At 37.2% G+C, this 15,213-nt stretch overlaps 1 protein-coding gene across 1 annotated transcript in view; it reads left to right on the forward strand.

Moving 5' to 3' along the window:
- The window catches only part of LOC145539796 (uncharacterized), a 634,383-nt gene that overhangs the window by 482,156 nt on the left and 137,014 nt on the right, over nt 1-15,213 (forward strand). The window contains exon 4 of the mRNA XM_081573949.1: nt 13,898-13,979. Coding sequence (XP_081430075.1) covers nt 13,898-13,979 — 82 coding nt within the window. The remainder of the gene's footprint in view (nt 1-13,897; nt 13,980-15,213) is intronic.

The raw sequence follows: 15,213 nt of genomic DNA on the forward strand, positions 1-15,213 counted from the left end.
CCCCTTCCAGGGCCTGAGAATAAGCTCTTGTCTAACTCTATCAAATGAATTGTCCAATGAGACACACATGCTGACAAAGCAAAAAACTTTATTGGAAAGGTGTGCCCAGGCTAAGAATAGTGGGGTATAGGTAAACAGGAAAATGGTTCTGCCATTTGACTCGCAGTCTCACATTTTATGGTAATGGGGTTAGCTTTCCAGGTTGCTTCTCGTGAGTCATCTTATTTGTGCCCATATTTGGTCTGACCTGATATGAAGAACTGACTCATTAGAAAAGACCCTGATGCTGGGAAAGATTGAAAGCAGAAGGAGAAGGGGACGACAGAGGATGAGATGGTTGAATGGCGTCACTGACTTGATGGGTATGAGTTTGAGCAGGCTCTGGGAGTTGCTGATGGACAGAGAAGCCTGATATGCTGTAGTCCATGGGGTCGCAGAGTCGGACACGAACTGTTCAGTTCAGCAATTGAGCTGAATTGAACTTGGTGTGACTCAGGTCCTTCCTGGCTGTGCATGGGCATCTCTCAGCCAAGATGGTTTCCAGTGCAAGGCTTTCTGGGAGGTGGGCAGGACATATGATGGACTGGTATCTCCTCCCTCCTTTAGGCCCCTCCTGAGTTTTTGTGGTTTTTAGTGGCAGCAACATGTTCCTTATTGAGACCTCCTGTTGTGAGACAGCTCATGTGAGTGGTTATTATCGTGCCTGACCAAGGGGAATGGTTTCAGTCAATGGTTCCCTAGAGCCTAACTGACCGGGGGCAAGGGAATTACCAAGTCTAGCCCACTGTAATCATCCTCTCCCAGTTAAGATTCAAAAATGGCCACCTGAAGGACAATCTGCAGTAATCTTTGCAAGCGAAGCAACAGTCAGAATGGCAGAGTCTAGATTTTGGTGGGATGAATTGAGTGGTGGAAGATAGGGCAACGACAGTAGCAAAGTTTAGACCATAGCCAAGGTATTTAAGGAGGGAAAGAAAGATAGAGAATAGTAATAGGAAGCTATGAGATTGTGAAAATAATTTTCTCCCTTCCTCTTCATCACTTTCCCACACTTACCCCAATTTGGGTACCATCCTGAATTCTATAAAACTGAACTTCAGCCAACATTTCTAACTTTATGCAAGAAAACTTTTAAAACAATTCTTTTTAGATGAGGAAGATGAGTACTGTATTAATAGGCTTTGAGGATAAATTATGCAAAAGGGAGAAGCTGAAGATGAGAGAGAGAGGGAGAAAATTGGTTTAGTGAGGCTCTGATCTAAGACTGAGGGGATGGGAGTAGAATTAACATCAGATGTTAGACCTGACCAAGAAGCAGGATTATCTTCAAGTGTAATAAAAAGGATAAATTGTGAGAGGGAGGGGAATAAACATTTGTATGTAGCAGGGAGAGAAGTTGAGGAAGTGACTTAGGAGGCAAAGTCATCTGCTGAATGTAAGGATGTCAGTTTAGGAGCTTGAGAATAGAAATAAAAGTTTGAAATTGACCAAAAAAAAGAAAAAGAAATGGCCTTCTCCTCTTTATTGGAATGGGCCCAGATTCAAGAGGCTTAGTAAATGGCCATGTCTCAACCACCTGAACTGCCTTCCTTGCTGTAAATCTTTCCTCACAAATAGAAAGCCATGGCAAGCAACCTGTCACAGAATTCCAACTGAGTGCTAAATGCATGCTTTTCTTTAACACCTCCTCAATGATCACTAAACAGATGGCCTTCCATAGTTAACTTCACCAGAACATCTTGTCAGGCCAAGCTTGTTTAGCTTCGAAGGTGGCATAAGTCATAGCAGTTTTCACTGGCCTGACTGTATTTCACTGTAAGGCTGTTCACCTACTCATTATTTACACAAGCCTGATAGCTTTTATAAAAGCTAAATTCAGGAAAAGAAAAATGTGATGTCTAATTACTTCATCCTCTTGCTTAAAATGTGTCATAGATGCCATATCCTAACTGGGATCCGGTGATTTTTTTTTTTTTTATCATGTTGCTTAAGGGGACTGCATGACCTGGACCTGTCAACCTTATCACTTGTCCCTTCCAAGCCCCTACTTTTTTTTTTAAAAGAATTATTCATTTATTTTTATTTTTGGTTGTGTTTGGTCTGTGTTGCTGCCTGTGGGCTTTCTCTAGTTGAGGCAAGCAGGGGCTACTCTCTAGTTGCTGTGTGCAGGCTTCTCATTGCTGTGGCTTCTTTTATTGTGGAGCACAAGCACTAGGTATGAGGGCTTCAGTAGTTGTGGGTGCGTGGGCTTAGTTGCTCCATGGCATGTAGAATCTTCCTAGATCAGGCATTGAACCCTAGTCTCCTGCATTGACAGGCAGATTCTTACCCATTGGACCACCAGAGAAGTCCCACAGTCCTGCCTTTATGGTGGATAGTCTTATTCTCAAAATTATCATACCCAGTTTTGTCTCTGAGCTATCTCACAGGCTATTTTTCTTTGTTCCTACATAACTCACCTCTTTGTACTTCATCAAACTAATTTAAACTCATGTTCCTTGTCTCAGCTAAGATATCACTCCTGAGAATTGTTCTCAAACTTTTAGGGGTTAAATGCTTCTGCCAAAAGCTCCCACAAGCCCATGTTTCTGCTTTACAATTGCCTCTTCATCGTCCATACCTCTTTTTGTATTTGTAGCCTCCTGAGGTCAGAGACCCTACCTGAACGGTCATGATTCTTTCTGTAGTACCTTGAATATGGTTCCTGTCTCATAATAGGAACTCTGAAAATACTTGTTGAATTAAACCATGGTTCTACTATCTTCTGATTTGAGAAAAGAGTGTATAAAAATAGCAAAACTGGAGTTTGGACAGACAAACAAACCAATCCTGGTGCCAGGATCTGCTGTTTATATGATCTTGTAGAGAAATGTTCTTATTTTTCTTACTTGTAAAATAGAGTTAAGTCTACTTACCTTCTTCATTGTTTAAGAAGTAAATAAAACAATGTGTCTAGCACAGATGGCACAAAAATAGGGTAATATAAATGATAGATTCTATCTTGTGTTATTTTCCTACTTAAAACACCAGTACCAACATTTTCTAGTTGTTTTCCTTGTTTTTACCTCCTTCTGTTCATTGTATCAAGATGGAAGCATGGAGTAAGTTTGAAAAGGGCTGTTTATACAATTGGTTACAATGTCAATAGTAACTAAAAATAGCTAACACTTATTAAGCAATGGCTTGTTTCTGGCAATAGGCTAGGCAGTTAGTATGTACTCCATTCCTAGCTCTTACTTTTTTATCATTTTATTTGTGATATTCAGTGTTATAGAGGACAAAATCACTTGCTTTTCTTGCAGTCAGTGGTGACCATGGAAGACAAGACTGAGAATCTACTGTTCTCTTCACAGTTGAGGTGGGCACAGTGTATGCCTGCTATTTATTTTATATTCCCTCATCTTCTCATGCTGCTAGTGCACAGTAACACAGAAAGGAGATACACGAGGAGATGGTCTGAGCCACTCCTCTCCCACAACTTTTACTGACAAAATATGCCAGCTTATGGCTATACAGAAATGCCTGCATCTTCTCAAAGATGTGACTGATTTTTGGCCTATCCTCTTCTTAGAACTCCTATAAACATCCTGTACATTTTAATGTTACTGTCACATTGTGTGTTTGTTTCCTTAAATACATATATAATTGTTTGCTTATCACCATATTATTCTGTTTCCCCAGTAGGTTGTTCACTAAGGCAGAAATTGTGTCTTAATACTTCAGAACCTCATATTGCAGCAGTCGCATGATTGCTTTCTAACACTATTCTTGAGTGAATATATTTTGAATAAATCACCCCCTACTTATACACACACACACATGCATGTCCATGCACACACACACATACACTTTCTAGGAAATATGGCTCTCATAATTCTGTGTACCTTGCAGAGCATTATTTGATTGAGGTAAAAGACACTGCAGTGCTGGCTGGCTCCTGTGGAAAGTTTGGGCTGTAAGAAGAACATGTGGGAGAAAAGGGGTTCACAAAATGAATAAGTTGTACATCTTTGTTGAAGATTGGAGAGATGAGGGAAAAATGTGAAACTAAGTGTGCTAACATGACCTTGAACATTATCCTGGGCTCTGAGCTAACCTTCTTTTGCCACCTCAGTCAAAATAATTTTCTCAATTAAGGTCTGGGTTCTCATCTGTCAAATAAATGTGCTAAAAATGACCTTCACAGGATAGTCCTCAGGAAAAGCTAATAAATGATTGCAAGAATCTGAGACAAGGAAAAGCACTGAGGAAATCTTGAATAATAAATCAGGACCTTTCTGTACTAAATCAGACTGAGAGGCATTTAATTTGGAATCTTCCAGTGTTTGGCTATCTGCTGAAGGAAAAAGGATCACAATAAATGTATTATAAAAGAAAAGCTGACAGTTGAGAAACTAAAATGAAAAGTAACAACATAAACAATGTTAGGAGATGCCTTCAAGGAGACGAATCTTCAGAAAGTTGAGATCTCAATTTAGAACATTTCTTTCTCTATAATTGTTGTTCTGCATGCCGCTGCACTATGATAAAATGGCCATAAAGTTAGTGTGATAGGCCTGCAGAATAATTTAATTATAATTTAACATTTACTTTTATGCTATGCAATTACTTACATTGCTTTTTTGCTGAAGACAATACATTTAAGCAGCTGCACACAATGAAAAAAATAGCTGACAGGGTCAATTCTAAAGTTATGCTAAGGTTTAGTTACATTCCTTTCTCATCTAGTGGACTTAACAAATTAGGCATTATGAGACTGGTTAAAGGAAAATCAGATAAGTAATCAGGTACCCTTGATTCTCCTCTAAATCTTTTCACAATCTAGCATTCTGAACTATGTAGATTCCTTAATCTTTAGTGGGTCATTCACTATTATGTGTAGACATTGTCACTTGGATGATCAATTTTTTTTAATTTACTAGCATTCTGTAAGAATAATACTAATAATGTTTAAAGAATAAAAGAAAGTCTGTTGTTTATGAGATTAAATTCATCCCTAAAGCCAATCATTAACATATATTGGGTGTCTCCTCTCTGGTATTGTGCAAGACTAGATCATGATGTTTGGCTTTTATTCTGTATTCTAGATTCCTTTATATTTTTCCTCTTCCTGAAAGTTTGTATTGTAAGTAGCTTGCAAATGAGCAGTTTAACTATAAAAATATTTGTTGCTCAGTTACAATGCTGAAATGACTATATGAAAAAAAAGTGAAGTTGCTCAGTCGTGTCCGACTGTTTGCAACCCCATGGACTGTAGCCTACCACGCTCCTCTGTCCATGGAATTTTCCAGGCAAGAGTACTGGAGCGGGTTGCCATTTCCTTCTCCAGGGGATCTTCTTGACCCAGGGATCGAACCTGGGTCTTCCGCATTGCAGGCAGATGCTTTACCATCTGAGTCACCAGGGAAGCCCTATATGTGACTATAAGTGACTATATGAAAGTGTCACTTAAAATATTTTTGCATTAAATATATCATTTCCATGTTCTCTCTTTGTACTGGAGTATTAAACAGTCTATGTTAATTTTAAAATGAACGCATATCTTTTATTACCAACATTTCAATTTTGACTCGTATAACTTAGAATTTTGGGTGATCCTGATGACAATAAACTGACTCTGTTAGAATTAAAGGTTCCAAGTAAAGGCCATAACTTTGAGGCCTAGACTTTTAAAACTTAAGGGGAAACAGAAATTATTTAATTTATTTATATATTTTACAATATAATATCAGACATGTTTTTAAACAATTTCATTGAGATGCAATTAATGTAAAAATTCACCTATTAAAATGTACAATTCAATGTTTTAAAATATATTTCCATGATTGTGCAGGCATCACCACAATTTAGTTTTCACTCCTAAAAGAGACCACATACCATCAGACTTAAGCAATCAGCCCCCATCTTTTTCTTCCCCACTTCCCACTAGTCCTAAGCAACCAGTAATTTACTTTCTGTCTCTATGGATTAACTTATTCTGGATATTTCAAAGAAATTAAACTGCATGGTATGTGTTTTTTGTGTTTTGATTCTTGAGCTTAGCAAAATGTTTTCAAGGGTCAGCAATATGGTATTAACTGCATGTGTCAGTACTTCACTTCTTATTTCTAACTAGCATACATTGTGTGGATATATCCTGTTTTACTTATATATTCATCAGTTGATTAACATTTGGGTTGTTATCAGCTTTTCACTGGCAGGAAATGTTACTTTGAACATTGGTGTATAACTTTTTATATGGACATATATTTTGATTTCTACTGGATATAGAACACTCGACTACATTTCAAAATGTTATACAATTGTACATTCCCACTAACAACACATGGGATTCCATTGTCTGCATGCCCTCACCAATACTTATTATCATATTTTTGATGGTAGACATCCTGTGGGTGTGAAAAGATATCTTTGTCACTTTGGTTTGCATTTCCTAGTGACCAGTGATTGTTGAGCATCTTTTCATGTAATTGTTGGCCATTTATATATCTTCTTTCAAGAATGTCTTTTCAAATCCTTTGCCCATTTCTGGATTGGATTGTTTGGGATATTTTTGGTTGTTGTTGAGTTTTAGGAGCTCTTTATTCTAGATATTAAACCATTATCAGATATATAATTTGCAAAAAGTTCTCATTTTGTAAGTATCTTTCACTTAATAATGCCCTTTGATGAACAAAAATTTTTAGTTTTAATTAAGTCCAACTTATCTATTTTTTATTTTGTTACTTTTGCTTTTGGTGTCATATCTAAGAATCCTTTGTCAAATCCAAGTTTATGAAGATTTACTCCTATGTTTCCTTCTATGAATAAGAGTTTTATGGTTTTAGTTTTTATATTTAGGTCATTAATCCATTTTGAGTTAATGTTTGTATATTATTTAAGGTAGAGGGTCAACTTCACTTTCTGCATGTAGAAATCCAGTTGTTTTAGTACACCTGTCGAAGAAACAATTCTTTCCCTATTGAATGGAATTGATACCTTAGTCAAAAAATCAATAAGCCATACTTTTTAGAGATTTTTTTTCACATATAGGCCATTACAAAGTATATATATATTTGATTCATTCTACTGTACACCTGAAACTAACAGACCATTGTAAGTCAACTATACTCCAATAAAATTTTTAAAAAAGCTAATTAGTCATAGATGTATGGGATTATTTCTGGACTCTTGATTCTATTTCATTGGTCTATATGTCTATCTATAAGGCAGTGCCACACTCTTTTGATTACTATATCTTTGTAGTGTGGACCACTTGCATTCCATATGAATTTTAGAATCAATTTTCCTATTGAAAAATTGCTATTGGAATTTTGACAGTAATTGCATTGAATCTGTAGATTGCTGGCTAATTTGGGATTGTATCCTGGACATTTGGTATATTATAATATGAGAGTCTGAGTCTGTTTAGTTACTGTGTAGATTTCTGAGTCTATGTTTCTGTGTGTGTGTTTTATCACTTAATAGATCTGGACAGATTGAGGCTGAAATTTCCAAACTACCTTCTGTGAGCTATGGTTCTGATTTTTGTTCATTTTTCAAAGAGTTTGCAGTACTAATTGCAGCTCTCTCCCATGTACATGCCATTCAGTCTGAGATCTTCAGGATGGTTTACTAAGAGCTCAATTTTCAGAGCCTTTGCTACGCTGTTTAGGGTCACGTTCATGTATATGTAGTTGAGATTATACACACTTCTGTAGGATCACTTTCTTGAATCCCCTTCTCATTGAGTCTCCTTGACACTTTCTGGCTCTCAGAGGGTCCCACCCTTCTCTTCCATCCAGAAAACTAGGGCTTTAGTTTTCCCACTAGATTGCATACTCCCAGCAGTACTGTTAGAAAGAATGGTTTCTTTCCCTCAGAGTTCTGGGCCAGCCCAACTGCCACTGTCCAGCTCTGCCACATTTCCACGGGGTTACGTGGGACTAGAATGAAAAAAACAGAAACAGTAAACTTAGCCATTGTCTCTGACCCCAGGGGCTCCTTTCTCCGGTGTTCATAACAGAAATAAATGTCTTCTCTTGGAGCATTTTCTGCCTATACCCAGATTGCAATTCTGGCTTTTGTGCTGCTTTTTAGTCCAGGCTGGGAGATATTGAAGGGAAAAAACACATGAAACTCACTCTTATATTGGTCTTACTTTGAGTTCCGGTTTTCCTTCTTATTCTGTGCGCTACTTTTTAACTTTTCCGAGTCTTCAGATAGCTGCTCAACGCATCTGTCCAGGTTTTAGTTGTATTCAGTTGGAGAGAGGATGAAGTACCTTTACTTTTATCTCAACTGGTACCAAAACCTTAAATGCATATTGAAAAGATTGTATTAAAATGGGTTATTTATTATTTATGTCTGTTTGATTTACTTCTTTTCCCTCCACATATTTTTAGGTTTCTCTTTTCTAAACCACTCTAGACAAAAGGCACAAATACTTTTTGAAAAAAATCCCTCATAGAACAACATTCCTCATCTTGTGTTATTATTTAGCCTCATGCTTTCTTTATCTTATCACCAAGAATCGCTTCTTTATCTTATTTCACCAAATTTTAAGTTTATTTTCTCTAGTCCTATGTGTGGCATATCATATCATTTTCTGTATGAGAAGTTGTTAGATCAGTATTTAGAGGAATTTAGAATTTTAGTTGAATGAATCTATTTAAATAAAAATTCTTGTAGGTAGACGCACACGTTTAAAAAGAACTAGGGGCTTCCCTGGTGGTTCAATGATTAAAAATCTGTCTGCCAAGCAGGAGACACAGGTCCGATCCTTGAGTGGAAAGATCCACTGGAGAAGGAAATGGTAACCCACATGAGTATTCTTGCCTGGGAAATGCATGGACAAAGGAGTCTGACAGGCTACAGTCCATGGGGTTGCAAAGAGTCAACTTAGTGGCTAAACAACAGCAACAAAGAACAATGGCACAATGAAAGGAAAAGAGAGTTTTAATGTCTCCCTCCTGTAAAGGAGCAGTCTACATCTCCACCTGTTGGATATACATATACAGTTCACAGAGTTTGCTGAATGTATGTTTCAAAATAACATACAAGTGCAGAATGCTGACTTTTAGGTAAACTCTTCTCATTGACTTGATACAGATTCTAGATTTTTTTCTCTCTAATCTTATGATTATCACAACTCATTATATATATTTTTCACTGACTGATCACAGGTATACCATATATTTTGTGGTGTTTAGTAATAATAAGTCTATAGACAAGTTCAGGTTTCATCTGCTGAGTGAGCCTAAGAACACTGGAATGAGGGTAGAACTACAGAATACAACCTCAGCATTGAAAGGAACTATATATGCCTGACCTTTTGTGAATTTAAGACACCAAATTGATTTCTAAATAAACTAGTAAATGTAGAGGTAAAGATTTTTCAGAATCTGAAATGAAGAAAAGCAAAAAAGTGTTATGTTCCCCTAAGGTAGATCTTTTTGTGGTAGACTATATAACAAAGCAATAAAGGAATACACAATACTTGCATACTCAGTGGACTGTTTAAATATTACTGTGACTGAGAACAAAAGACTTCAAAATTTCCCTAGCTCTCTTGTTTAAATCTATATGGGAATACAGATTTAGAGCTAAATGGAGCACAATCACACAGGGAGCCTCTGGAGGCTACAAGGACTATGAATATTGATGGGAATTCACTTCTGTGTTATGCCCTGAACCAATGACAACAGAGTAGTAAACAACTATTTCCTTGGAGATGCAAATAGATTCCATAGGCTGTGAACTGAGACTCTTTCTCACTCAGATCTTATTCAAAGCAGACAGTGTATTTAGAAGGGTACACATATCCTAACAATTAGACTGAGTATGGCAAACCAGAAACAAAGAAATAGAATTAGTTCCAACTCATTATAACTATAAACAAGAGTTTTTTTTTTCTCTCTCTCTCACCAAATAGCCTAGAGATGGCATTATTTTTGCTTCACGCTTTAGAAATAAACAAATTTATTCTAGAAAAGTTGCTATTGAGTATTTAGCAAGATTTTGCTGATCTGAATTCTACCAATGCTACCCTTTAGAGAAATACAGTATTTTCTAGAAGATTGTTGCTAATGTCACTTTTATTTATGTTGAAAAGTTCTATTTTCCAATTAGGAAAATTTCTCTCTGGAGTCTCCAAAAGTTTATAAATGACTTTTCCTATGACAAAATGCCATGAGGAGAGAAGGGGAAAGTAAAAAAAAAAAAAAAAATTAGAATAGTTGATGAAAACTCTGAAAAATGATATTCTGAAGAGAAAAATAGAATCCTTTCTTTTAGAGGAGAAAAGCAGCAAAGCATATTGGATGGAAATTTGGAGAAAGACAAATAACACTCAATCTAAAGAAAAAATATACTCAGTGTGAACAAGGTATTAGTCACTCAGTTGTGTCCAACTCTTTGCAAACCCATGGACTGTAGCCTGCCAGGCTCTTCTGTCCATGAAACTCTCCAGGCAAGAATACTGGTGTGGGTTGCCATTTCATCCTTCATGAGATCTTCCTGATTAAACCCAGGATTAAACCCTCATCTCTGCTTTGCAGGCAGATTCTTTACCATCTGGGCTACCTGAGAAGTCCTCACTGTGAACAAACCATCAGAAATAATGGGGTTGAATAGTAAAATTTAGCATGATGTCCAAAAATAATTACTTTAAAGCTTTAGCTTAAATAACAGTAATTTTTTTTAAAAGCAGGTTAATTTAGATTATTTACAAAACAGAAAAAAGAAATAAATTTCTGTACTGCTTTATTACTGCAGGGAAAAACAGTCTCAAGGTCTATTTGGGGAAAACTGTGGATTTTCTGAGAATGGGCCACATATTATTCTTTGTGTTTACAGGAGTTAAGTTGAGCTGTAAATACAGAGACAAACCAACAGTGTGTCTACATAGCGAGTGCTAAAGTACCACTCTGTATGGGTGCTTAGATACCACTGGGAATGCCAGTAGGATGGAGAAAAGAATGGATTTTGCTTCCTCTTAGGAAGACTGTTGTATTCTATAAGGGTTTCATTGATATGTCCTCGGGGTGGGTAGCTAGATCTCAATGAATATGCTCAAACAATAATAGATGACTAGCAAATTGCCGGCTTCCCTAGTGGTTCAGCGGTTAAAAAGTCGCCTGCCAATGAAGGAGACAAAACAAACATGGGTTCAGTCCTGGGGTCGGGAAGATCCCCTGGAGGAGGACTTGGCAACCCACTCCAGTATTCTTGCCTGGAGAATCCCATGGACAGAAGAGCCTGGTGTGCTACAGTATATAGGGTTGCAAAGCAACCTATGAAGCAACTGAGCATGTGTGCACCCACAGCAAATTGCCATCTGAGGAATATTGTTAAATTTTAGGGCTCTCATGTTCCCCAGTGGAAGGTTTGTGAAAGAGGAGGGTGACAGTAAAGCAAGAGTGAGATGAGCTCCAACAGCAGCCCTGCTTGGTTCCATCTGACTTGACACCCTCAGTCGCCTCTCTAAGTAAACATTTTCTATATTCACACAACATCTTTTAAAAGAGGAACCAAATTGTTAGCCTACATGATTTAGTCTAGATCTGCTTATATATCGTGTTCATGATTGCCATAGACAAGCTGAATGCTGGTTTTTTTTTTTTCCTTGGAGGATATTTCTGCTAACAGGAAGTAAAAAAATTCAAACTTTTCTTTACCCATGCATTTGAGAATTAGAAACTAGATTCTACAGATTCTGTTGGGGTCCATCAATTTTGTCAACTTTTCTTGAGACATTTATCTATACCTTTGAGCCACAATCTGGGTTGTTTCAGCTGCCCTGACTTGCCTCTTTCCTGAGCTTCTAGTAGACCTACCGTGTGGAGCTCCTCTCAGATATGCACAAGCTCTCACATTTCACATTCTCAGTGCCCTTCCAAGATGCAGCCGAGTCCTGAGGAGCAGAGGGTGTAGGTCAATTCTTTTATCCTGACACACTTGCAGCAAGTTGACCCAATTATGGTCCTATTTTCTCCCGCCATCATTAAAGATGTAAGACCCTCAGATCATCCATTTTCTCTTTAGTTTTCTCAACCTACTACTGTTCTCCCTGGTCAACTCCCCAAATTTCAAATGTGCTCTCTGAGAAACTTCTGTTCTTTGATTGTTAGATTCCCATTCATCCTCAATCACCTCACTGATCCTTCCCAACAATGCCTCTTAAGTGAGCACTGGCTCTTCCTAGAGGGAATCATCTTCCTTGCAGCTTTCACCAGCAGAAGGAAGCTTGTCCTTCTCCCAAGCCCTACGTAAATTCTAGTCTGGGTTTTGGGTCCATGGTCAGAGGCTGCTGGCTGTCATAGTTATTCATTCTCCTTTCTTCTCCAATAACAGAATGCCCATTTTTTAGTTGAACCATAGTCACCCAGAGTTAAGGATATTTCCCCAAATCCTTTACAGTTGACTGGCATGGGACTAAGTTCTGATTAGTGAGATGTCAGCTGGAATAGCATATGCAACTTCCTCAAACACCTTTCAAGGGAAAACACACGCCCTTCTCCTTCCTCCTCCCTATAAACTGGATTGTGGAGCTAAAACAGCTATGATTTGAGGAATGAAGATCACAAATTAGTATATCACCCTAATAGCTATTGCCATGCACAGAGCATAAACAATATGATCAATTGAAATATAAGTTTTTACATTAAAGTACATAATCTACATGATCTTTATTTTGAAGAAAAAGAGTTCAGCTCCAGCCAACTGTATAATCCAGGAAACTGCTCTTTTATACTGCCCATATGTTCATTTGTCTTCAGGTTTAGAAATGGGTTTCAATAAACACAAAATAAATTAACACTAAGAGGCCAACCACAGCATGTCTGCATGTTCTATATGACCTAACCATCCCCAGAATGCGACCACTATATTACACTGACATGATTGAAGACCTCTGGATCACTTTTGTGTCAGTAGCTTAGCTATGCCGTGTAGTTGAAAAAAATGATAAGAAACAGAGTTTTGAGAACAGAAAAGCCAGGAACTGGGGAGATTCAATGTTTCTTAGGTGCCTCTTGCCCAGAGACAGTGCAATTGTGTGTTTGACATGGAAAATTCCATCACAATAGGACTGGGCTTGATAGAAATAGTGACGGGTGTCTGTCATGTCCATGTGTGATTTCTATCTTTGTATGGCTTTAATCATCAATAAAGCATTTATAAAGGTAGAGCATAGGTAGTATGCTAGCATGTGAGAGTTCACTCCTGGTAAGAAAATATAATGAAGCCAGTCTGTTAATTGTTGTCGAAGCACCCATGAATCCCTATCACTTCTATTGTCCTGCCTAGGTTTTCTTGTGTTTATAAAGATATCTTGAGACATTATCACGTTTTTTAACTAAAATTCAATTATATTTCTTTTGGTTATCTCCAGTGTTTGGCTTCCTTTAGAGAATATACAATTTCCTGAAATGCTCACAGCCTTGTATTAAACACTTTACTCTAAATTATACTGGAAATCAATGTCTAAATTGTGGTTTGGTAGTTTCTGGAATCTATCTTTCATCTCATGTCTAAAAATTGGGGTTTTTCTTTATTCTATTGTTATGGAATTTGGCATATTTGTCACTACTCAATAATTACTAACAGGTGGTTCCATGATCATATATGTAGATTTTGTTTCCTAGAGTGTAACTGATTAAATTCCAGGATCTTAAAGTCATTTAAAACAGTTTGGTGCTTTTGTATTATTTTGATTTTTTGTTTGCTTGTTTGTTCACCAAATATTTATGCAAGCCTAAAGTGTTTGGGTTCAGAGTTGGGATCAGGGCTATAATAACTATAAACAAATTTTGCTTGCTAAGAATTTGTGTCATAATAATAATAGTTAAATGAATTGAGCATTGCAAGGACTACTTATCAGATGTTTGACTCCTGAATACTCCTTTACTCCTCCTAGTGTCATGGGATTGATGCCATTGATTTTATAGAAGAGTCTACTGAACAGAGAGCTCCAAGGAGTATTGAAGCCCTCACAACTGGTAAGCAGAAGTATTAATATTTAAATCTAAAGTTTGTATTCACATTAGAGTATAACTTTGGCTCATTAGCCATTACTTACTTTGAAATTTTGTCTCTTATTTACCCAACTGACCCTGCTGGTTTGGATTTTAAGGTCATTCTTAACAGAAAAGCTAGAAATAAAGTTGCATTCAGAAGTCATGTTTACTTTCTGTTACACATGGGGGTATCCTAATTCCATCAGTGGACATATATGACTACGCTATACTAATAGAAATATAATATTACACTGCCTTCTTCCTATCCTGGGGAATGTTCTTTCCTCCTCCTTTTCCTAGCATTAAGCATACTTGTAAATAACCTTTACTTTTTTTTTTTTTTAATCTTGAGACTCTTCACAGTGATCCTTTCTTTCTATATATTTCAACATCTCTATCATGAACTTATGGGTTTCCCCCTTTTCAATGTGTTCCTTCTTCTACTTATCCACATTTCCTTTACCTGAAATCATCAAAAATATCTCTGGGTACCTGTATTTTATTTTTTTTGTTGTTGTTGTTTTTTTTTTTATAAATTTATTTATTTTAGTTGGGGGCTAATTACTTTACAATATTGTAATAGTTTTTGCCATACATTGACAAGAATCAGCCATGGGTTTACATGTGTTCCCCTTCCCGAACCCCCCACCCACCTCCCTCCCCCTCTCATCCTTCTGGATCATCCCATTGCCCCGGCCCTGAGCCCTTGTCACATGCATCGAACATGGAATGGTGCTCTGTTTCACATATGACAATACACATGTCTCAATGCCATTCTCCCAGAGCGTCCCACCCTCACCTTCTCCCTCAGAGTCCATAAAATTGTTCCATGCATCTGTGTCTCTTATTCTGTCTCGCATATAGGGTTATCGTTACCATCTTTCAGATTCCATATATATGCATTAGTATACTGTATTGTTGTTTTTCTTTCTGGCTTACTTCACTCTGTATAATGGGCTCCAGTTTCATCCATCTCAGTAGAACCGGTTCAAATGTATTTTTTTTAATGGCTGAGTAATATTCCATTGTGTATATGTACCACAGCTTCTTTATCCATTCATCTGCTGATGGACATCTAGGTTGCTTCCATGTCCTGGCTATTGTAAACAGTGCTGCGATGGGTACCTGTATTTTAAAAGACATTATGCTAAGTGAAATAAACTAGGCACAGAAAAGAAAATACTACATGATCTCACTAATATATGGAATGTAAAAA

This window comes from Giraffa tippelskirchi, chromosome 2 (genome assembly GCF_054371585.1).
Source record: "Giraffa tippelskirchi isolate mGirTip1 chromosome 2, T2T-mGirTip1v1.2.pri, whole genome shotgun sequence".
Lineage (NCBI taxonomy): Eukaryota > Metazoa > Chordata > Mammalia > Artiodactyla > Giraffidae > Giraffa > Giraffa tippelskirchi.